We start from the raw sequence: 24,001 nt of genomic DNA, 5'->3' as shown, positions 1-24,001 counted from the left end.
TGGAATGTTCACCTTATTCGCTACAAAATAAGATATTTGTGTTCAGAAGTTTAGGAGTTATTTGTGTTGCAAAAAACACGCAAACTTTCAGGTGTTAGACTGAAACAAAATTGAGATGCATGTAGGTATTTTAGAAAAACACCAAGGTGAGGTTTTAATTTGTTTTTTCTAACTTTCGTAATGAACGGCTCATAAGTTCCAGTAGTTTTTACTTAAAAACAAGCGAAACCATATTTTATTGAATATCCTCACGTAGAAAACAACAGCTGATCATGGATGGCCTGCAAAGGCCAAATCAGAATCGGTCCACCACCACCGCTGAAGCCCACAGCAGCCCACAGGCCACACCAGCCCGCACGAGCACGACCCAACCCCAACAGCACACGAATCTAGAAGCATCCCCGTAAACACAGCCCGCAGCCGCCAGTCTACATCACCAGTTCACCACGCGTCCCTTGTCGCAGGTTCCGTCTGCTTCCATCCCACCACGCGGCGTCGGCCTCCCTCCTCCCGGAGTCCAGAACGTTCTCGAGCCCCCCGCCCCCCCCCCCCCCCCCTCCGAGCCTCCCCACCGCTCCACGCAGGTGCGCCCGCCTAATCCCCCACATTCCCACGGCACAGCACACACTGTTTCGTTTTTCCTTTTCGTTCGCTCTGATCTTGTTTCGATCATGGTAATCCCCAACCTCCCGCCCGCCCCTCCCGTCGCCTCTTCTCTTTCTTTGCTTTGATATGTGAGGCGATCGAGTGCAAATCTCTCTTTCTCCTGTTCAGTTCGTTGCGGGTTTGTTTGATTAGTAGTGCGCTGGTAATCCAATCCGTCCTTAGCACGGTTCGATTGGGTTCTTGTTCATCGTCTTCAGCGGCCATTCTTTCTAAATTTCGGGGTTTAACCGACTCCCCCGCGCGCTATGTTGAACTACGCTCCCTTGTCAGTTGTGTGTTTTTAGGAGCTGCTACCATACTTAAACTATCGAGACCTTGATGAATGAATTTTTTCTTTGAAATAAACTTGATGCATGATTGAACACTGTAGGGCATGTGAAATACGCATGTGTAGTTTGATTACCCACCGTTGGCAGAATTGTTCGGTTCTTCTCGAAAAGAAGTAGTTACTATATGCTGATCATATAGTAAGTAAATAAGTAAATGAAAGGCGATGGAGAATATGTCGTAGACTCATAGCACTATTGTTACAGTTTCCAATGAAGCATCATTCCTTTGCTGGTTAAGGATGCTGCTAAAAAAAATGAGTCCACCTTACAGTGCTCAGCATATAGTTGTCTGCCACTATGTTTTCTTGTTGTTTTTTTCTTTTTGAACATTTTTCTTGTTGCTTCGACTAGAAGAAATTAAGTTTTATCTCTTCCTATTAATCCATGCTAGTACCATGCTAGGAGAATTTTTTTTTTGTTACCCCACTCTTCTGCATCTTGTGGCTAGCAACTTTGTTCTTACCTTCGTGGTTGACTGCAGAAAACAATGAGCAGGCGCAACAGCCGCACCATCTATGTAGGCAACCTCCCTGGGGACATCCGTGAGAGGGAGGTTGAGGACCTCTTCTACAAGGTGGGTCGTAATATTTTTACACAGACCTTTGTCGGACTTCTCATGTTTGCAAGCAGGTGCTAGATTGGTCAGGGCATATGTCTAATTACTGACCAGTTAATTAGCATTTTCTGTCCCAGCAATTCCATTATCCTGTTAATGTGAGAATATTAGTTTGGATTTGGAGTTGAAGGTTTGCATTTTTTGGTTATGACATTCAATTGTATATTATCTGCAATTTGGTTTAGGCATTACAATGAATTATTGTTTGATTTCAATCTGTGCTTTTTTATTGAGTTGCGTGGACCAAAGAAAAACTGTATATGTTGTCTTCGTCTGAAGTAAACAATGCTCTCTGTTTTTGCATTGTGCACAATTCCTTTATTATGTCTGCATGACCTATGCTTTTTAATTATGTAGTCTAAGTCCGCATAATGCACGATTTGCAGTATCTGAAACCTTGATGCATGTAGTAAAACGAGAAATGTGTCCTCTTGCAGAAGAAAATGTGTTCAAACTGTAGTATTAGTATATTTATTGAATCTTGTATGACAATACGCCTGCCTTAATTTTTCCTTCAATATGTGATTGCAGTATGGTCGAATTTTGGATATTGACCTGAAGATACCTCCAAGACCTCCTGGATACGCTTTCGTCGAGGTGAAGATATTTTTCTGTGGTCTTACTTCTAAATTGTTAACAACATCTCTATTGATCTTTTTCAGTTTTATAATCTATTTTGGATCGTGTTTTGACCATTAAAAATCCAAAGCAAACTAGCTGATCAAATTTGGTTCAGATGCAAACAAACATCTGGTGTTAACAAAAATATGATGCTTTTGTAGTTTGAGGATCCACGTGATGCTGATGACGCGATTTATGGGCGTGATGGGTATAACTTTGATGGCTACAGGTTGCGGGTATGTAGACCAAGATGTGTGTTTCATTTATTGAGTGATTTTCTCCAAAGAGAAGACTGGTCTGGTTTTTCTTGTGATTATGTGCTGAAAATGTGTTCTCTACTCAGGTTGAATTAGCTCATGGTGGAAGAGGTCAGTCTTACTCTTATGATCGTTCTAGCAGCTATAGCAGTGCACGTCGTGGAGGTGTTTCTAGGCGCTCTGATTACCGTGGTTGGTACTTTTGTCTTATGAGTAAGTTACTTATACCCCCTTACAGAGATTCTGATGGTTACATTTTCTGAACCATGCAGTTATGGTCACGGGTTTACCTTCATCGGCATCGTGGCAAGATCTGAAGGTACTGCCTTTGTAACTGACTTCTGCTTGTAGTTTTTGCTGGAAAGAACTTCAAGTTAATACATTTCAGGACCACATGCGACGCGCCGGTGATGTTTGTTTCTCGGATGTATACCGTGAGGCCGGAGGTTAGTAGTTTGAGCACTCCTAAACACATTTCCTGTTGTTTCATTGCAGCATGAGGTCGTAAACATGATCACTAATTTTATATCATGTAGCCTTAATTATTGCTTCATTGTCCCTCTGAAATATGAATTCTTCAGGTTCTATTTTGAATTTCCACATATTGACGACATTTGTTCCTTCTTCTTTCTTGTGCTGCAGAAACTATTGGAGTTGTGGATTATACAAACTATGACGACATGAAATATGCGGTGGGTTTTGCATTTCCTTTACTCATTGCTTTCAATAATCTTTAGCTTGTATCATCTATTACTGTTTCAGAGGGTCTGTCTGACTGTTGAAGAGAATGCTCTAATTAAATGTGTGTTCTTTCCTGTATCATGTGGCATGCTTTACTCTTATGCATTTTTCTCTTTCCATCTTGCAGATAAGGAAGCTTGATGACTCACTGTTCAGAAATGCATTTTCTAGGGCGTATATCAGAGTATGTTCTCTTGTTTTCCTCAATTTAGTTTTGAAATTGCTAAGATGCCTGGCATGATATCTATTTGATTATGTAACTATGTTGATTTGTTATTCTGTTATAGGTGCGGGAGTATGATGCTAGATCACGAAGCAGAAGCCGTAGCCGCTCGTACTCGAGAAGCCCCAGTTACAGCAGGAGCAGGAGTCCAAAGTACGTATACGTGTTCACAAATTTGACATCCAAGTTTTATGGCACCCATTCTTATTTGTTGTTTCTTACTTAGATCTGTTTCTCGGTCACCATCACCTGTGGATGAAAGGTATGTGAATCCGTATTGATGGGAAATGTGCATTTTTGAAATTGTAAGTGCTAGTGTTGAATCTGCATGCTATGCCTGCAAGTTTATTGTTAGAAGGAACATGATACTTAGTAGTTACTAACCAAATAAATGGTGAAAGCAATCAGATCTTGTTCTATGTCATCTTTAACATATGGTGTAGACATGCAGTACACCTATGGTGCTAAAAAATATGGAAGCCTCACTTTATTTAGACATGCCATCATTTTGTAAACTAGCCTGAAGCGGGGCGCATATATTATTGTAAAACTGATAAGAGAGTGTCACATTAACTTATTTGTTTCCTACCATCTGGTACACGAAAAGCCTTTTAGAACCTTAGAACCTGCCATGCTTTATATGAACTTCCACATGTGCAGCTCTACACTTTTAAACACCTTCTAGATCATGCTCCTTGAAAATTTTAAGTTTTCTCTAACACAAACTTATATATAAATCTTGCAATGCTGAAGTAGGGAGTGTTGATCCTTCATAAGCATGCCAAGTTGGAGAGGGGAAATGGCTTAGAGTAGACAGTGATAGGGTTACTAGAATTTTAGCTTCTTTCAGAACTATGGGGTTTTTTTTTCCTCACTTCTGCTGCTGTATCAATAAGTCATCTCTATAACATGGCAGCATCTCTTTTGTTTTTTGTTTTTGTTTTTCTCATGGAGAAGCTGCAGTCCTCTCCTTATTTTTCAGCTTCATACATCCATAACCCAGAGGTTTTTTTATCTCCATATTTAACAAATAAATGTATACATATGTGGACCCAAATTATGTTTCCTACTTTATATTTTAAAAGTAAAAAAGGACTCTACGTATGAAATTCAGATATATTCACCATAGATTTTAATCATAGCCTGCTGCATAAGAAAAGGTTTAATTCTTGTTTTTATTAAAGCTGGAAGAAAAACAGAGTTAGGTGCCATAATTTTAATTTCATATACTTTGGAATGCTTACTGGCTTATAGCACCCGTGATATCTTTTTCAGATGTACCAATTTCTCTTTAAATTAGCATGACTTGAATTTACTCTGTGGTTAGTGATTACTGATTAAACATAAAGAGCTTGCTGGCTAACCTGCACTGCTCAAGGTTTGCTTTTGTTTTTCCTAGATCTGGCCATGCCGGCGATCTGGGGACTGCATTGATAGATTATTGGATGTATTGAGAATCGGAGTGGATGGTTTGGGACTTTGGATAGTAGAGCTGGATTGTGATGCATGTATGACAAGTGGGCTACAACCAGTCCTAGGAGCAAGATAGGACTGACAGTAAGGATATGTGAAGTGGATCTCGTGTTGTGTCGACTATATTGTGCTTAAATTTCAATGGCTCAATATAAATGGACGTTAATTCACAAGTTTTTTGTTTAATTGGTATTGCCATCCTGATAAAAAATTCAGAGTCTATGGTGCTTCTTGCACACACAAAATAAAATTATGTTTTTTGAGCATTTTCTTGTCAATGTGCATTCTGAGTTTGCTCTAGCTCAAAAAAGTTGACATTTATAAGGAGATAAGATAAACCTTGCTTAGTTTGCCTATTTGCAGTTTCAGTTATGACCTTATTACCTGATAGCATATACTCCAACAATTGTACTAAGCACTGTAGCTCCCCTTCTGAACCAATTCATTGAACCTCTTTATGCGTAGCTCAAATGATAGCAATTTTGTATCTCAGTGCTACTAACACATCATTAAATAATGAATTTTGTTTCTGGAACCTTCTGCAGATCGCTATCAAGATCCGGATCCCCTGTCTCTTCTGTAAGTATTCCAAGCTTGTCATAACTATATTACATTATGAAAATGGCTTGTTCAATGCAGTTCATTTAACTCTTTTGCAGCCTTCTCGTGGAAGATCTGCTAGCAGAAGCCCCAGGAGCAGAAGCGCATCCCGTTCTCGTTCTCCTGTAATGTCACACTTTCAAAAAAAAAATCACTTATCGCATTGCTAGGTACTTCCATGCTAATCTAATCTGTACTTGCTGGCAGGTGAGATCTGATTGAACTAGGGAACCCTTGAAGCGGTGAGCAACTATAACCAGAGAGACAGAAGGAAGCTGAGAACATGCACTACCATCACAATGGTCTGAATGATTCTGTTGTTGCCGCTGCACCCCCTCATTTGGGAGGTTTCCTCTTATTTAGTATTTAATAATGACATTATATTGCTAAAGAGAGCCTTTTTTGCCTATCCTACTGGTGTAAACTGAACTTCTGTGTCCTGGGCTCCTGGCACTCAGGTTTCATCACTTACCCTATAGTAAGTGGTTGTTACTATCTACTCTCCGGTAGCCTGTTTTACATTGACACTTTTATGCAGCGGCACGCACCTCTTTCAATTGGTCGCTTGTAAGCATAGTTGAGGGGTCGATGTACTCGGTTATTTGGTTTCTGTGTGCTTCTGAGATATTATTAGAATGCTTTGTACTCAGTTATTTGGTTTCTGTGTGCTACTGATACATTATTAGAATGGCAGCATTGATCTTCTTTGGAACATGTAGCGTCATCGTGCAACTTCGACCAGATTTGCCTGAATTCTGCTAGTTTTGTTCTTTGTCCTTTTAGCCAAAGTAGGTCGACCAAATGGCGGTGCCTGAGATCTAAATGATTGCCACTTCTCGGCCCTCGCTGCCAAACCCTGACAAGCAGATTTGGGTCCGAGGTATTGGTGGCCTTTGTACACAGATCCATTCATGTCTTTCGGATGACACTAGACATGATATTTCCCGGTAATGGAAAGTGGAGCGGTTTTAAAACCAGGTTAATCAGCAAATCCGGATTCAAACATGTGTTAAAGGCGTGTTTTGATCCGGGTCCGTAGAGACAAAGGGTTAAGTGGATATTTTAACAGTTTAGGGGGTTATTTGGATCTAGCGTATACTTGAGGGTACTAAATTGGACTTTTCCCACTACAAAATAAAACACTGGACTTCCAAAATCAAATCAAAAATTCATCTTACGGGGAAATGTGTCGAAAAATCGAACGGACCCTCAGGTTTGAATTTTGACAAAACATGATGTTTAAAACTAAATTACAGTAGTAATTGTGAGGCAAGAAGTCACTCTTTATTCATTGATCACTGTTATTTATACATGTATGAAGGGGTGGATGGGTGGAGGAGATGTCTGTTCAAATATGATCATGACCATTGATTAGGCAACCGCCGTAATCAACGTCTGTGATTATACTACTCCTAATGATCAACTGATCATATATCGTAACACTCCCCCTTGAGCAGTTGTCCACTATGTATAATCTTTAGAGATCCTGTGAAATAAAGGCTTGCAATATATATATATATATATATGTAGATACTGTGTAAAACTCCAGAAAAATCCAGTGGGAAAAATTTTGGAGAAAAGAACAGTATATATCCTTGGTATCTCTATTGAAAATCCCTGAAGGGAAAAACAAGAGATAGATATTTACTTGCGTTGACATTGCCTCATTAAAAACCTAATATGAGGAAAACTATGTAAGAAAACTCATATAGGAAAAGAGTACAATGTGATGTGTAAGAATAGTTAAATCAAAGAGATGCTCCCCCTGATGCAAGCAAATCTCTAAGTCGGCGCATACCAATGCCCTTAACACATTTGTTAAATGTAGAATAAGGTAGCGACTTAGTGAATAAGTCTGCGAGGTTATCACAAGACTTAGCTTGCATGACATTTATCTCACCACTTTGTTGGAGTTGGTGAGGGTAAAATAGCTTAGGAGAGATATGCTTTGTAGCATCACTCTTGATATAACCTTGTTGCATCTATGCAACACAAGCTGCATTATCTTCGTAGATAATGGTGGGTAACTCAATGGGTTGAATCCCACAAGATGATTGTATATGATTAATCACCCTTCTTAGCCATACACATTCACGTGAGGCTTCATATAGTGCAATGATCTCTGAGTGATTTGTGGACGTTGCTACCAGAGTCTGTTTAGAAGACTTCCATGACATAGCAGTTCCACCGTGTAGAAATACATATCCTGTTTGTGATCTTGCATTATGAGGATCTGAAAGATATCCTGCGTCTGTATATCCCACGAGGCTAGGATCCTGATTTCTTTCGTAAAATAGACCAAGATCTGCCGTGCCTTGGAGATATCGGAGAATATTCTTAATACCATTCCAATGACGTTTAGTAGGAGCGGCACTGTGTCTAGCAAGTAGATTTACTGCAAATGCAATATCGGGTCTGGTATTATTTGCTAGATACATAAGTGCTCCAATTGCACTGAGGTATGGGTATTCAGGACCTAAAACCTCTTCTCCATCTTCACGTGGTCGGAAAGGATCTTTATCCTTCTCAAGAGACCGAACGATCATCGGAGTTTTGGACGGATATGCATTGGTCATATTGAATTTACTCAATACTTTCTGGACATATGCAGATTGGTGAATGAGAATTCCCGTTTGAAGGTGCTCAAGTTGCAAACCCAAGCAAAATTTGGTTTTACCCAAATCCTTCATTTCAAATTCTGTTTTTAGAAGATTACATGCTTCATCAATATCACGTGTATGACCAATGATATTTAAATCATCTACATAAACTGATATAATACAGAAGCCTGTAGAAGATTTCCTAATGAATACACATGGGCAATCATCACTGTTAGAATAACCCTTATCCATAAGGAATTCTTTAAGTCGATTGTACCACATTCTCCCAGACTGTTTTAAGCCGTAGAGAGATTTGTTAAGTTTAACACAAAACAAGTTACGATTCTTGCCATTATTCGGTACAGATATTCCATCAGGAACTTTCATGTAGATGTCCGAATATAGTGACCCATAAAGATATGCGGTCACGACGTCCATCAATTGCAAAAATAGACGCTTTTGTACTGCCAATGATATTAAATATCGGAAAGTTATTCCATTCATAACAGGAGAGTATGTCTCATTGTAATCAATGCCGGGCCTTTGAGTAAACCCTTGCGCAACTAATCTCTGCTTTATACCTCACAACCTCATTATTTTTATTTCGTTTCCGAGTGAAAACCCATTTGAATCCAACAGGATGAACTTTATGAGGTATAGGTATCACTGAGGTGAATACCTGTCTTTTCGCTAGTGAGGATAATTCGGAGTTAATTGCTTCCTTCCATTTATTCCAGTCCGAGCGTTGTTGACACTCTACCATGGATTTAGGATCTGGATCAGATAGAAGGTTATTGGCTATGATTGATGAAAAACATGCGTTGACGACCGTATTCTTACGATCATACAGTTCTCCAGAACTAGTATAATTAATGGAAATTTCTTGTACCCCGTGTAATTCTTCTTGATTCATAGGAAGAATGGGTTCAGGGTGTTCCGATGTGCCAGCAATATCTGAATCGTGCACTATAGTGCTGGTTTGTGGATGTACTGTATCCACTCGGTGTCCATCAACCAGAAGTTGACTTTCGTTTACTGATTTAGAGAATCGTGTGTTCCTCCCTTTCCTTTGTCGCTTATTAGAAGCATTATCCCGCTTAGCAGCCCTCCCCCTAATCGGTTGAGAAGGGGGTTGAATGGTTTTTCGAGGTACCTCCACTCGGCTGGGCGCATTCACAGCAGGATTCAAGGATTTTGTGACACCATTATAGTCAGTAAACGCATCAGGCAGATTGTTAGCAAAGTGTTGCAATTCTATAATTTTCTGAACTTGAAGTTCAGTTTCCTGAGTACGAGGGTCTGAGTATAGGATGGATTTGTCATCCCAATTGATTTCCTGGCATTCGTTAGGATACTTAAATTCTCCCCCTAATGCCGGGAAATGGTCTTCATTAAAGATGCAATCAGCGAACCGGGCTGTGAATAAATCACCGGTTAGGGGTTCTAGGTATTTGATTATCGATGGGGATTGGTATCCCACATAGATACCCAATTTCCTATGAGGTCCCACAGCTGTTCGTTGAGGCGGTGAAACAGGGGTATACACCGCACATCCAAATTTCCGAAGATGGGAAATACTTGGGGGGTTGCCTCGCACTAGGTGCAACGGTGAAGTGCTATGATATGCAGTTGGGCGAAGTTGAATGAGATCAGCAGCATGTAAAACTGCGTGACCCCAACAAGAAGTAGGTAAATTGCATTCATGAAGTAAAGGTCTTGCAATGAGTTTGATTCTCTTAATAAGAGATTCAGCTAAACCATTTTGAGTATGTACATAAGGTACTGAATGTTCAACGTGTATTCCTTGGGCCATACAATAATCATTGAATGCTCGAGAAGCAAATTCAGCCGCATTATCCAGGCGGATCTTCTGGATTTGATGTTCAGGATAAGATGCTTTCAATCGAATGACTTGCGTCATGATTTTAGCGAAGGCATGGTTTCGTGTGGATAAGAGACACACGTGTGACCATCGTGTAGATGCGTCAATGAAAACCATGAAATATCTGAACGGTCCAGATAATGGTTGTATGGGGCCACAAATGTCGCCTTGAATGCATTCAAGGAATTTAAGTGGCTCAGCATGAATCTTAAGCGGAGATGGTTTTAAGATTAGCTTTCCCGTTGCACAAGATGTACATATAAAATCAGAAGGTTTAGGAAATTTAGCAGACTTTAAATCATGACCAATGCAATTACCTGTGATTTTCCGTAACATCCCTATTCCAGGATGGCCAAGGCGTGCATGCCAAGTCTTGAATGCGTCAACATTCTGAAAAATCACCTTGTACGTAACATGAGGTACAGGTTTTATGTATGTGTAGTACAATCCAGATGGAAACGAAAGTATTCTCTCCAGAACGTTAGAGCCATATTCAGAAGGTTTGGTAATGAGAAGAAATTCCTCATTATTTTCTGTATGTGTAGAAATATGTAAACCACATTTCCGAATATCTCGGAAACTCAATAAGGTACGAGTTGAATCAGGATACAATAAAGCATCCTCAATTGTAACTTGTGTACCCATAGGGAGCGTAATAGTGGCTCGTCCAGAACCAATTATTGTTGCATCGCGTCCAGCGATTGTCAAAACATTTTCTGTTCTCTTAGTGAGAGTTTGGAAATATTTTGTTTCCCTAAGTATAGAGTTAGTGGTACAACTATCTACTAGGCACAATTCTTCCTCCATCGGATTGACTCCCGCAAATCTAGATAATTAAAGAATTATAAGAACTCAATTAATCATACATAGAATTACATACATAATAATACAATAGAGTATGAAGTGTACACACACTTATAGTCGATGTCTCGAGACTTATTACAATACATATGTCCCATACACACACATGAACAATAGAGAGCTGATCTCTTATGGATCCTAGTTGAGGTCTCCAAAGGCGTCATCCAAACTATAGTCGACGATGACATTGTCTATGTCCATTGGCTCAGTGTAGGTCAGGAGTGGAAGGTTGGAAGTGCATGGTTCCTTTTGACTCATGCTTGGATTTCCAATATCAGCCTTCAAGTTTGATGGAGTGGCGAAGTGAGCTTCGTATTCCTGTCCTTCTGCAGCCTTGCCTTTGAGAGCTTGCTGGTACAGAGCCACTAAGTGGCGAGGAGTGCGACACTTGTTGGTGGGATGGTTGTAGCATCCACACTTCTTACACTTCTCATCCTTGGAAGTAGTAGTGTCTTTCCTCGGAGCCTTTGTGTTTTTCTTACCCTTATGTTTGTTGCGTTTGCGCTTCTTTGAATTATCAGAAAATTTGGAATGGTTTTTGAAGCCATTCCTTTTCTTCTCATCTTTCATAGCATGATGTATTTCAGGCATAGGGGCAGCCCCAACACGACGTTGCTTATGATTTTTCATCGTAAGCTCATCGTGCTTTTCTGCCTGAAGCAGATCATGTATGAGTTCAGAGTAAGTCTGATAATTGCGAGCACGGTATTGATGTTGCAAGACCCTATCAGATGGGAGCATAGTTTGGAGTGTCTTTTCAATCTTATCCGCATCTGAAGGTTCCTTGCCACAAAAACGCAAACGAGCACATATTTTATGAATAGCATGGTTGTAATCACCTATGGACTTGTAGTCCTGGAGACGAATATGAGTCCAGTCATGATTCGCCTCAGGTAAGATTACAGCCTTCTGTTGCTCGTACCTGTCTTTAAGGGATAACCATAGTACATCTGGCTCTTCTTCCATCACGTATTCTGCTTTCAGATCAGGATGGAGGTGATGCCTGCGAATGTACAATGCGTTGTACTTGTAGGCATCATGCAGTGGCTCAGTCCTCTCTGCAGGAGGTAGCAATGCACTCAGAATGTTCTTTGAGGCAAGGCTGATCTTGATATCCAGCGCCCAAGTAGGATAGTTATGTCCATCGAGAGCGAGTTCTTCAAACTCTTTGGCCATTGATCCTACACACGCAACCAGAGATTTTCGGTTTAGGAAATCATCATGGGTGTGTTGTAGTATGTGTAGTAGCACAACATATTGTATGCTTGCTCGTATTGAGTTGTAAGAAATAACCCAATTTGAGATGAATAATATGCCATTTTGCATGAAATAACGATAATTTAAGATCTCAATTGCAAATAATGCAAGAGGTCAAAAATCGTCATGGCAAGGTTAATGATGCAGCTTATATAGTATTCAGAAAAATTAAGAACACGTGGTAACTTAATTTTATGAATAATGTGGCATCAATTGTGGAAGGACTAAATATATTCTTGCTTGTATTAAATCACTTGGATTTAATTAAGATGAATTAAATTTTTGAATATGCATTGGAAGGAATGCAAATAAAACATATGTCAATATATGGAATATTGAAGAAAATATTCATTGACATATTTTCCAAGTTATAAAACCTTGGAAAATTCCTAACACAATATGCTACTTGAAAAGTCATAAGCTGAGTGTTAAAATTAACATTTAAATCCCTAAACATCATCAACTCAAATTGCTGGAAATTAGAAAAAAAAATTAAATAACAAATGTAGCTAGGTTTGCTATGCAGCCCATGCGCGAATGTCGGCCCAGCACGCGCGGCGACCCAACGCCTCGTGGTGCGCTGCGGGCGGGCGGCCTGACCTGCGCGCGCGGCCCACCGGCGCGCGTGGCCAGCAGCGGCCTGCAGGCGCGCGCGGCCAGCGCGGCCCGCGCGGCCCAGCACGGCCAGCGGCGGCCTGCAGGCGCGCGCGGCCAGCGCGGCCAGCGGCGGCCTGCGGGCGCGCGCGGCCAGCGCGGCCCGCGCGGCCCAGCGCGGCCAGCGGCGGGGAGCGCGGCGTGCGGCGGCCCGGTGCGCACGGCGGCCCGGCGCGCACGCGCACGCGGCCCAACCGGCAAAAGCCCGCTGGGGGACGGCAGCCCACAGAAGTTCACCGTGTAAGAGGGAGCGGTTAGGGTTAGAAACCCTAACCGGTTACTCCGGCGGCCACCATCCGCCGATCCGCCGCTCCGCCGCTGGGTAGTCGCCGCCGTGCCGGCCGGGGGTCGCGCCGCCCAGGGGTGGCGCGCTGCGCCGCCGCGCTGTGCGGGGCCATGCCTCGCAGGTCCGCGCCGCGCAGAGCTGCGCCGCGCAGGGCCGCGCCGCCCGGAGCCGCGCCGCGTGGGGCGCCGCCGCGCCAGGCGGGGCCGCGCCGCCCGGAGCACCGCCGCGCCAGGCGGGGCCGCGCCGCGTGGAGCGCCGCCGCGCCAGGCGGGGCCGCGCCGCCCGGGGGCCGGTCAGAGGCGGCGACGAGGGGGTGAGCGCGAGCGCTCTCGACCAGCATCCACCACGGGTGGATGTGCTGTCGAGGCCCACGATCCCGGCTGGCGAGGGCGGGGGGACAGATGGTGCGCCAAGCGGCGGACCATGCGGTTGCCGCTGGGGCTGAGCAAGGGCGGCGGAGAGGATGTTCCCGAGGGCTCGGCTTCGTCAGAAGGGCGCGTCGGGGGTGGCTGCAGGATGTCGTCGCCGGCAGTGGGGTCGCCCGATCCGGTTGCAGGTGGCGGCGGTTCTGGAGGAGCGGCCGCCATCCGGGCTGGGCACGGCCCCCACCCATGGCGTGGGCAGTAGCGGAGGGGGCGGAGCAGTTGCTGCGTCTCTGAAGCCCGCAACCGCTCGGCCACCCGTTCAGGCGACGGTGAAGGCGGGCGAGCCCACCCCTCCCCACGGGTCAGCGGGGGCCGGTGCGGTGGCGCCGGTGCAGAGGGTGGAGGACCGATATCCGCCATGGCCAGTGAAGGAGACGCCGGTGGTGCGGCGCTAGGGCCCGCACCCGGGTCACCGCCAGTTCGCCGGAGTCGCTCTGGGTCAAGGGTGACCCGAGCATCACTTCGTCGAAGCCTGTGGGCAAGACGACGACGGCGGGCAGTGCGAGCGCGTAGCAAGTGACGGCCGGGGATTTCAACATCACGCAGGTGATGATGGCCGCCGTTCATGATGAAGCCAAGGATGAATTGGAGAAGAACAAGGGAGAGTTCTCTGTATATGAGGACTTACAGATGGAACTCGCTTTGTTTCTTGTGGCTCCGTGGAGAACAGTGCTGATAACGTGTTTAAAACTAAATTACAGTAGTAATTGTGAGGCAAGAAGTCACTCTTTATTCATTGATCACTGTTATTTATACATGTATGAAGGGGTGGAGGGGTGGAGGAGATGTCTGTTCAAATATGATCATGACCATTGATTAGGCAACCGCCGTAATCAACATCTGTGATTATACTACTCCTAATGATCAACTGATCATATATCCTAACACATGATTCCGTGGAGTTCTCGAACGCAATTGCCTCATAATGTTTTATAGATCGCCCCCTGCTTAACAACCTCTATAACAAAACGCCCCGGCTCGGCCGCCGTTCTTCTTCTTCCGCAAGGGGAAAAAAACACCCTTCTCCGATTCGGCAGGCGGCGTGCGACGAGCTCGCTTCAAGAGGCCAGGTCCGTCTGGTTCGTCTCGATCTCCGTAAGCCGCGCGCCACACTAACTAATTCTAATTCCCGTCGATTCTCTCCGCGACTTCAGGGTTCGTTTCGTGCCGGACTTGTGCTGCGAGTCCCGATGGCGGAGCCGGCGAAGCCCGAGGTGACGGAGGAGGCCAAGATGGACCTGCTCGAGGACGACGACGAGTTCGAGGAGTTCGAGATCGACCAAGGTACCGTTGCCGCATCGAATCCCCCCCCCCCCTTTTCGTATTGCTGTCGAAGTCCTCGATGCGCTGGTAGTAGATCTGGTAGATGGCGCCGTTGCCCGTTGGTGGGATCTGGCTAGCAGGCTAGGGTTCGTGGCATATTAGCTCAGTTCGGGTTTGATGTGCTTTGGTGGAAGAGTCAGGGCTGTGCGATATGGGTTGTGAAATTGTTGCCTGTTACTTGTGCTTGGGTTGCATATGAGCTTGAAGGCAAGGCTGTTCATCTTGTAGATTCTAGAAGCGACTGAGCTATTGCTGAGTTCAACAATCAGAGATTGACTCTGTGGTTCCTGTCAAATAACAACATCTGTGGTTAGTCTGCTGCTCCAAAATTGGGCATTGTTGGGCAGGCTTTGCTCTTGTCTGTGTTGATTCTGCCTAGTTAGGGAATTCCATTTTACAATCCAAGGTCTTTGAGCTAGGACAATGTTTGGGATATCAGGCTGATTCAATTTGAACAGGGGCTCTTGATAAGATTTTGCGCTTTATTTATGTATACGAGATAGGGAGCTTTTTTTTCTTTTGATAAGATTTGTGATTTATTTATCTATATCAGGAACCAGATTCCCTTATCAGTCAGTCACTCCAGTCACAAGCATGATTTAAAGCACTGATTCAGCCCTTCAGTACAAAGTTTCCATGGCAGTATCTTGGCAGACTCACAACATTACTATTGTGGAAGTATTTTCGTAGACAGATTTTCATCACTTTCGTACATCCAATCTAAATGTTTGTAGAGGAATTGGTCAACATTAAAATGGTTTGATTACACACAGCACATTCTTGGATGACAATTAATTTTTGACTGGGAGTACATGAATTTTGAAACCAATGAAATTGCCTGGAAGGCAATGAAGAAGAATATTAACATATCCAGCCTATTGCTATGTAATTTGTGTTGAGGACTGATCCCTTATTCTATTTAGATCATTTGTACATTGCTACATGCCAGATCAAGTTGAAAAGAACGAGTCATAGATCTATTTATGTTTTCTTTATTTTGGAAAGCGTGATTGATGTTAAAGTTTATCTGCAGATGGTGTTTCCAGTTTAACAACTTCGCGATGCTATATCATGGCTCGTTTGGATAAACATACTGTTTGTTTAGTTTCTCTTATATTCGTTTCTGAATCAAGTTACATATAGCATCTTCGAGAAAAAAACATATAGCATGCCCCCTTGGTTTTGGTTGTGTCGTGATCTGATTTTTGGAAGAATTTGAACACAGGGCTAATTTATATGTTCAGTTCAAATCCATTATAGATTCAAACAATGTGTGCTTGTGTTATTACTTAATGTCAGGCTGACACTACTGAATTACAGAGTGGGACGACAAGGAAGAAGGCAATGAAGCACTTCAGCAATGGGAGGATGACTGGGATGACGACGATGTCAACGATGACTTCTCGCTGCAGTTGAGGAAGGAGCTGGAGAGCAATGCGCCCAAGAACTAGCCAGCGTATGCAGCCTTGTATTGAGTTGGAGAGTGGTGTCTAAGAACTAGTTGGCGTATGCAACCTTGTATCCATTATTGTCAGGTAGGAACTGGTGTACGGTGATGACGGTTGGGAAACTGCTAGTGTTGTTCCGTTCTCGTCCTTCTTGGCATGGTCACTGATGTAGTCGTTCCATTTGCTTTTAATGGATCATTTCCCTGTTTCCGTCTACTAGGTAACTGATGAAACTTGCTTAAAAGGCAGCGATGAGAATTTTATGTTACATATGGCTATATACGCTGTTCGTTTGTACAATTCCTTTCAAAAAAATTCCTGATCTCTGACTTCCAATCTGTGATCAACCCGCCATATGAAACACTACCAGGAGCCCAGCAGTGGTGCAAGAGCCCAGCAGTGGTGCAAGAATTGTGTTGCTCTAACAGTTGTTGTGGTTTTGAATTGTGCTGCTCTAACAGTTGTTGGGGTTTTGAATTGTGCTGCTCTAACAATTGTTGCGGTTTTTCTTTCTCTCTCGTGGAGTCTTGCGATTTGATGCCTTGTCTTGTCGAGACATTTTGGAGGCTCTGTTGCTTTGCTTCCACAGCGATGCAGCGACGTGATGGCGATGCAGTCTTTCCCAACAGAGCGCTCGCTCGAGCTCGCCATCCTCAGATAATTCGAGCTCCTTCCTGGTGATATTGCTTCAGCACCAGTTCAATTGCTCGGATCTAGTCGAATCAGAAGAAGAGAAGCATCTCTAATCTAAGACGCGACCTAAGCAAAATGCGAGACGAGCAGGGGTTGGCTCCTCCATTATCGCGTCTCAGATTATAAAGTAATATGAGACGCGCCTCCTGCGTGTTTCAGATTACGCAAATGAGAGACGCACGCATCTCGCATTTTGCTTCACACAGGCTTCCTTGGGAGCCAATTGCGTGACGCGCTTTAAGTAAGGCGCGTCTCACATTAGTCTACCCCCAACAGGGGCCTTTTTTTCTTCCCAGCTGCATCCTGGAACTAGCCAGAATTTGGTAGCCGCAATCAAATATCCGCAAAAGATTTCAATTCACAGAATTCACCGCAATCATCGCACGCATCCATACAATTCACACAGTACGAGACACACAAGCAAAGATAGTATTATATAACACATGTACAATCGTCCAAAGCAATTAGCCTCGTCCAAAACTCAAAATAAGGCTCAACCTAACTCAAAACAACAATCATCGACAAGAACAATTGAAGAAAAGCAAAGCAAGTCTCAATCTAGCTCAATTTCGCCTGCCGTGCTGTGAGAAATGGAACTCCCCCTTTGGGTTGATCACCTCAATCGTGAGGAACCCCGCTAGCCTCTCTCGGATATCCTTCACATTATCAATCGTCGTATAATTGAAATAATCATCTTCGTCCTTCGAAAAATAATTACAAGCAGTTATAATACAAGATGAAGACAGATATACTTAATTAGAACACGTGAGAATTCTTACCGTGAAATCCGGTACCGCTGCAACTAGAAGCATGTTGTTGCAAATATAGAACCCACATGCGTTACCTGAGGGTTGCTGTGTGCACTACATGTCAAAGATAGATAGAAATTAGCATTTTGCGACACTTAGAACCAAGAAAACATCGTAATAGTTAAGCGATTTAGTTATATTAGTTACCGTCCACGCGGTGTGATCTGTAAACGCAACTCGACGTTGCTCTTTGTATTCTTCTGCGGCCCTAAGATGCCTGTCAAGAGACCTAAACACAGACATCCGGATGTTATATTAAAAATGATTGTGAAATGGGCAAACGATAAAAATCTAACGCAAACAACAAACTACTCGTCAAGGATTAAGATGACTAGAGAATAATCACGTATCTTTGGCTTTCCCCACTTATCTGATGGAATTCTTGAGTCAAGGTAAAAGACTTTCTTGCTCTTGACATTGATGACGAGTGTAAGCCAATGGTTGCCTGGGTTGTATGGTACCACAATGTGCTTCTTGTCAGCATGTTCTCGCATGCATTTCACCATGTACTTGACCAAGTTGAAATGGAAACAAGCGGTTACATGTGTTAAATGGAAACAAGTGACTACATGTGGCTACAAGTTGAAATGAAAACAAGTTTAACTGTTGCATGTGCGTACCTGACCAAGCCATCTCTATCTAAAGTCATTAGTGTCACCATCATCATCTGTGGGTCAATGTACCCACACTTCTTTCCAGTTCGACGCCTTGTCTCTTGTTGCATGTGCCTACACGATCCATGTGCATTTAAATAGAAACGTGCTAAATTGTTGATCGTATATCAAATGCATTGAAATGGAAACAAGTCTTAATCGACTTACGATGCAAAGCACCGAACAAGAGAAAGATCCAAAGCGTCAAGGTTGAAAAGGTCGAACAAATTGGAGAAGGCAACAGTAAAGATGCCTTCAGTGCCCTCAAGCTGCAGAAAGTGCCGCTCTTTGTATGTCACTATGATATCCTGGAGTTTATCGGCATTTTGTATGCAGTAGTTGTGCAGGTCCATACAATATTGACCTGCTCTCCGAAGCTCAGAGGAACTAAGCAAGGCCTTTCCAACCCTATACTTTGGATTCTCAGAAGTGTAATGTAATGGAACCGGTTTTTTTTTTATCTCCTCCACCTTTTTCTTACCCTCTGAGATGTCATTCTTCCTCTGCATCGGCCTATTCTGCTTCTTCCTCACAGGATTAGCCTTGCTTGGCTTCCTGGGAGCAGTAGCTGGCTCTGTCGGAACAGGTAGAGGGGGGGTAATCTGAGGCTGAGTAGGGACAGGAGGATGCGGATCCGGAAACGCTTCCCATGGATCCGGCAGCTGTGGCCGTGGCTCAGAAAACGTCGGTTGCAACGGAGGACTCTGTGGCTGAGGTTCAGTGGTCCGTACTGAATCTGCATCTGCTGGATCAATATCAATACTAGCTCTCCGCCACTGAACCCTTCTCGCAACTGCATCCCGCAAAGTGGTGGTCATGTCATCTGGTGGCACATCCAGCTTGATATCCTTAGCAAACTCATGCAGTAAGTCAATCTTGACCACAACACAATCAGCACTGACCTGCAACAACAACAACAACAAAGCCTTTAAATCTCAAGCAAGTTGGACAAACCAAAAGAAAAAAACAAAGAAACAGGAGAAAAGAAAAGAGAGGCAAAGACCAATGCACTGACCTGGACATCGTCAAGCTGGGACACACCGGGATACACAAGCCCTTTCCCGACCTCCAATCGAGATGATCCTCCGACCTGCACGAGAAGACTGCATCGGGTCAGACGAGCCAAGCCATCTATCGTATCCGGCTCCACTGATGTAGGCACTGATGGCCTCTCTGTCCCTCTACTCTGAGAAGCACCCACTACAGTACAAGTGAAGCTGCTCCTTCGCTCTTCAGTCATCCTCATCCCCAGCAAATCAGGGAATGACAAACCCTGAGAATCGAAGATGGACTTCAGCTCTCCAAACATCTCCATCTTCAGTCCCTTTTGATCTCCTCTATGTCAACCTTTGATGAGGAGACTCGAGTCCGCTTCCGGTAGCTGCCTTTGTGTTCAGGGAACCCCTCCTTCCAGGTCAACTGACTGGAAACACCACGGATACGAACCCGTTGCTCACGGATTCCCAAAGCCCTGGTGAGCGCATCAAACTCCCTCTCTCCTTCATTTGAACCTTGGCTGCTCTCCAACAAAGCCCTTTGAGCAACTTCCTCAGCGCTCGTGCTGTAGAAACTGATACTGCCATCCTCCGTGAGCCTTGACCTAGCATGCATAAATGGTGCCAGCCGTCCCTCAAACGAGTCATAGGGATTCTCAATGCCCCTCTCTGCCAGCATCTCATCCTCCTGCTCCCACTTACGTTGCTTTCCAGCATATCCCATTGAGCCAAGGTGGTGGTCAAGCTCATTCTACGCTCAGAGCCACCGATAATACCCACTTGACTGTTGGAACTCGTGAGTATTCCACTTTTGAACAACCTCCTCCCAGGCTTCTGCTGTCAAATCCCCATACTTATCGAAAGGGTTCTCGTTCTGCTTTCAACACTTTAAAAGCCCGCACAACAAAACAATAAATCTGCATAAGTTACAGTAGATAATAAAAAAATGACAGTAAATGACAATAGTAAGTGACAATACTTTACTTGTTCTTGTAGCTCTTCCAGGCTTTAGAGATGATCTTCATAGCATGCTTCATAGCCTTATCGTGCAACTCTCTTGGATATTCAACATAGGGTTGAATATCGTTTGCGAAGATATTCTTTTTGTCGTCCCAAGACAAGTCATCGAAATATTCGAAGGTGAGTGGCACCCTTTGCCGGGCAGCAAGGCCACAAACCCATCCTAATCTCACTTTGACTGACGGGTCTTCGGGTGCTGCCTCAGAATTGACCCGGCCACAACTTTTCACATCTGATGGCCACGTTGTCCGTAACCTTTTCTTTCTGCCAGCACGAGACGTGCTAGCTCCTGACTGCGATCGTGACGGCCGTTCTGCAGCTGCTCTGTCGTCTGTAGGTTGCTGCACACGGTCCTCACCGCCTGCAGCTTGCTGCACACGGTCCTCACCACTGGACATCGTGCTACACGAGAAAGAAAAAAGAAAATCAGATACAACCATAGAGGAAGAGCCATCCATCTCTCTCATTACATTAGTTGATTGGAGGAAGAGAAGTAAAACTCTTTCCATTGCTCACATCATACTAGGAAAAGGAAAACTGAAATCATAGCATCTACAACTTTTCCATCGGGAACAGCAGCGTGCACAAATTCTGAAAGAATGCTACAAGGATGAATATTACCAAGTTAAACAGCAGTAGTAAGTCATGGGTTACAAGCTGTCCCTTCCGAAAAGCTCATTTGCAATAGATATACGATTTACCAACATCAGGCATGGACATAGACACCAGATCATTTTGATAGAAATGAGGTAGACTCGAAGCTGAAGCCAATAGACCAATGGAACTAATCAATCACTTGCTTTCCCGAACTGGACAGCAGGATTTTATCAGCACTGGACTTGAATCGAGGGTATTTACTTGCATTTCTTTGTCCTACTTGGGCTTTAAGAAGAGAGGATTTATTAGCACGACGAGCATCGCATGCTAACCAGGGGATTGAATAGGATATCATAGAATGTAGCATATTGTCTGAACTTATAGGGTCTTTCCTTACACTAACTATACTCTTTTCTGCTCTTCAAATATATATAATACCTAATTCAAATATATATAATACCTAATTCAAATACAGGTGATCTAGCTGACATGGATGAAAAGGAAAAGGAAAACTCTCATTACCAAACTAGGGCAAGGACGACGGCAGTGGACGACACCGCGGGGCCGGGGAGATCGGGGAAGGGCTCGGGGCGGTGCTGCGAGCGACGGTGGCTCGGGACGGCGCTGCGGGCGACAGTGGCTTGGGGCGGCGCCGCGGGGCCGGGGACGACGGCGACGGCTCGGGAAGGCTCGATGACGGTGGCACTCGCGGGCAGCGCGAGAGGATGGCGGCGGCGGGGAGAAGAGCACGGGGATGGCGCGGGTGTGAAAATTGGCCTAAAGTTCCAAGAAGGCGGAGGCGAATGTGGGAACTAATGCGAGACGCGCCACCCAAAGGCGCGTCTCAGATCTCAACATGATCTGAGACGTGCCACCCAAACACGCATCTCTCATTTGTGGCACGCGTCTCGCTTTAGTCCCCTCCTGCTATTTAAGAAAAGAAATAGTCACGAGATGTACTACTGAACGATGAGCACCGACAAAATCCCCCTCCCCAGCATCCCGGAGACCGCGGTGCTCGGCATCACCGTCCGCGGCTCATCCTCCAAGACCGCCGCGCTCCCGGAGTGCAGATCACGGCGGTCGCCACCACCGGCAGATCTGCGGCGCCTCCTCCGAGACCGCCACCAGCGGGCTCTCCCGGAGTGTGCCGACACGGGGACCACAGCGCCCATCACCACCAACATCCCCCGCGCATCAGGATCGGGTACCCCCATTGTTACATGTATTTGTTGGAATCATCGCATTCTGCCTATATCTGCATCAGCAAACCAACAAAACCCACGGACGAAATTTCTCTTTGTTTGCTTTAGTGGTAGGATTCTATCGATTTCTATTTTCTCACAAAACCCGAGCTGGTCCAAGATGAAATTTCCGAGCTGGTCGAAGCTGTTTAGCTGCTTCGGCGGCTGCCTCCCCTGCAGCAAATGTTCAACCAACGTAAGCTGCTGTGGCACGAGAACGATAACCAACAATTACGGGGGGCAGGAATCAGAAAGCCAAGCTAGCGCTAGTAAGCAAGCTGCATTGCCTGATTTAATATCCATGTAATAATTAATATCGATGTAATAATAATTGCTGGATTTAGCTAGACCAATTGCATCTGTGAGATGATTTGTATTATGAGATATGAGATGTAATGTATTGTTACTCTTGGAGCCGGGAACTAATGTAATGTAATGTACTGTACTGTAGGGCAGGTACGACAACTGCGAGACACGCCTTAGTAAGACACGTCTCGCATTACTTTCCCCAGGCGGGGCTTGTCTCAGAGGTGGGAACTAATGCGAGACGCGCCACTCAAAGACGCGTCTCAGATCTCAACATAATCTGAGACGCGCCATCCAAAGGCACGTCTCGCATTTGTCTCACCATGCGGGCGCATCTCAGAACAGTAAAGTAAAGCGAGACGCGCTCTATAGGAGCTCGTCTCATATTACCGAAAGAGAGACGCGCTAAAAATGCGGGTACGGCGCTGCGCGGGGTGGGGGAGGGTAGAGGCTAGAGGCTCCTATTTGCTCGTCTTAGATTACTTGCTCCTATTCGCTGTTTTAGCGTAGTGGCAGTGGAGCAGACGGTCGCGCAAAGAACGGCGGCACCGTCAAGCAGGTGGCCGCGCTGGAGAAGGGCGGCGCCGTCGAGCAGGCGGTCGCGCGGAGACGGACGGCGTCGTGGCGGCCACGGGGAGAACCCCTCCTGTGCTTGCTTCCGCCGGCAGTCCACGTCCAGCAGGCATCGGGGTTGGTTGGCGGACTGCATCGCCATGGTTCCAATCAAGTTTCAAGCTAAGGCATGTACGTGCTGTTGGAATAATGGGCTTGGCCCATTCATTCTATTGCAATTAAAAGAATTTAAAGCCTACTATTAATGCTAGGGAATCAATGCTTAATTCCGTACCGGGAATTGAGGATGATCTCAACCGACTTAAAAGGTGGACTTCGTGTACACCGCTTGAGAAGCCGGTAAGAGGAGGACGGTGAACCACACGCGCGCGCGCGCTCGCTCGCCTCGCCGAGCCGGGCCGTGGCCGTGGCCGTGGCCGAGGCGAGGTGCGGCGAGGCGCGGCGCGGCCGGCCGGGCGGGCGGGCGGTGCGGTGCGGTGCGCGTGCGCGGCCGGACGTGACGTGCGGTGCGGTGCGGTGCGGCGTGATGTGCTGAGATGAGAACGTTTTTGCAGTAAAGAGCATTAAAACAGAGTGTTAATGTCGATACTAATGACCAGACATTGAAGGCTCTTTACGACGTCCAGGTTCGTTGAACCTGAGGCACATTAACTGCCATTCGTGACGTCCAGGTTCGTTGAATCTGAGGCACATTAAGGCACATTAACTGCCGCTCATCAAAGCCATTCGTGACGTCCAGGTTCGTTGAACCTGAGGCATCTCGAGCCTATATAAGCCAGCACCCTCTCCTCCCATCCTCACTCATCTCAAGCATTCTCAAGGTACTCCTCTTCAGGAGACCTCTCCCTT

General features: G+C 45.1%; 3 protein-coding genes across 7 annotated transcripts; 2 read left to right on the top strand and 1 right to left on the bottom strand.

Moving 5' to 3' along the window:
- The first annotated feature begins 527 nt into the window (after nucleotides 1–527).
- On the top strand, nucleotides 528–6,240 carry LOC112894337 (serine/arginine-rich splicing factor SR30-like). Of its 4 annotated transcripts, XR_003228976.1 has the most exons (15): nucleotides 548–674; nucleotides 1,477–1,569; nucleotides 2,143–2,208; nucleotides 2,394–2,468; nucleotides 2,576–2,681; nucleotides 2,762–2,808; nucleotides 2,878–2,935; nucleotides 3,132–3,181; nucleotides 3,358–3,414; nucleotides 3,518–3,606; nucleotides 3,680–3,715; nucleotides 4,853–5,010; nucleotides 5,472–5,505; nucleotides 5,586–5,651; nucleotides 5,734–6,240. XR_003228976.1 is itself a non-coding variant. In XM_025962007.1 (14 exons), exons 1-14 carry the CDS (start codon nucleotides 672–674, stop codon nucleotides 5,746–5,748), a joined length of 795 nt encoding a protein of 264 aa, XP_025817792.1. In that variant the 5' UTR covers nucleotides 528–671; the 3' UTR covers nucleotides 5,749–6,211. The 4 variants fall into 4 exon arrangements, 3 of the variants coding, with proteins under 3 accessions (XP_025817792.1, XP_025817790.1, XP_025817791.1); XM_025962007.1 differs by lacking the exon at nucleotides 4,853–5,010 and having other exon boundaries at nucleotides 528–674; nucleotides 5,734–6,211; XM_025962005.1 differs by lacking the exon at nucleotides 4,853–5,010 and having other exon boundaries at nucleotides 551–584; nucleotides 5,734–6,211.
- Nucleotides 6,241–11,007: 4,767 nt separating this feature from the next.
- Nucleotides 11,008–12,045, bottom strand: LOC112892695. Its single transcript, XM_025959822.1, has one exon. It carries the CDS (start codon nucleotides 12,043–12,045, stop codon nucleotides 11,008–11,010), a length of 1,038 nt encoding a protein of 345 aa, XP_025815607.1.
- A 2,358-nt stretch (nucleotides 12,046–14,403) lies between these two features.
- Nucleotides 14,404–16,540, top strand: LOC112891466 (protein DELETION OF SUV3 SUPPRESSOR 1(I)-like). 2 transcript variants are annotated; one of them, XM_025958347.1, is made up of 3 exons: nucleotides 14,404–14,561; nucleotides 14,646–14,775; nucleotides 16,135–16,540. In XM_025958347.1, the coding sequence occupies exons 2-3, from the start codon at nucleotides 14,682–14,684 to the stop codon at nucleotides 16,263–16,265; spliced, it is 225 nt and encodes a 74-aa protein (XP_025814132.1). In that variant the 5' UTR covers nucleotides 14,404–14,561; nucleotides 14,646–14,681; the 3' UTR covers nucleotides 16,266–16,540. The 2 variants fall into 2 exon arrangements, with proteins under 2 accessions (XP_025814132.1, XP_025814133.1); XM_025958348.1 differs by having other exon boundaries at nucleotides 14,468–14,570.
- The last annotated feature ends 7,461 nt before the right edge of the window (nucleotides 16,541–24,001 follow it).

Source organism: Panicum hallii, chromosome 5 (genome assembly GCF_002211085.1).
Source record: "Panicum hallii strain FIL2 chromosome 5, PHallii_v3.1, whole genome shotgun sequence".
Lineage (NCBI taxonomy): Eukaryota > Viridiplantae > Streptophyta > Magnoliopsida > Poales > Poaceae > Panicum > Panicum hallii.
The sequence above is the reverse complement of the archived record's forward strand: the minus strand, read 5'-3'. Positions and strand labels throughout refer to the sequence as shown.

Excerpts from the sequence above, each read along its gene's own strand:
- LOC112894337 (XM_025962007.1), top strand. Across the intron at positions 1,570-2,142 it reads TTGAGGACCTCTTCTACAAG|TATGGTCGAATTTTGGATAT; the intron begins GTGGGTCGTAAT and ends ATGTGATTGCAG. Across the intron at positions 3,607-3,679 it reads AGCAGGAGCAGGAGTCCAAA|ATCTGTTTCTCGGTCACCAT; the intron begins GTACGTATACGT and ends TTTCTTACTTAG.
- LOC112892695 (XM_025959822.1), bottom strand. The coding sequence starts at position 12,045 with ATGGCCAAAGAGTTTGAAGAACTCGCTCTCGATGGACATAACTATCCT.
- LOC112891466 (XM_025958347.1), top strand. The coding sequence starts at position 14,682 with ATGGCGGAGCCGGCGAAGCCCGAGGTGACGGAGGAGGCCAAGATGGAC. Across the intron at positions 14,776-16,134 it reads GGAGTTCGAGATCGACCAAG|AGTGGGACGACAAGGAAGAA; the intron begins GTACCGTTGCCG and ends ACTGAATTACAG.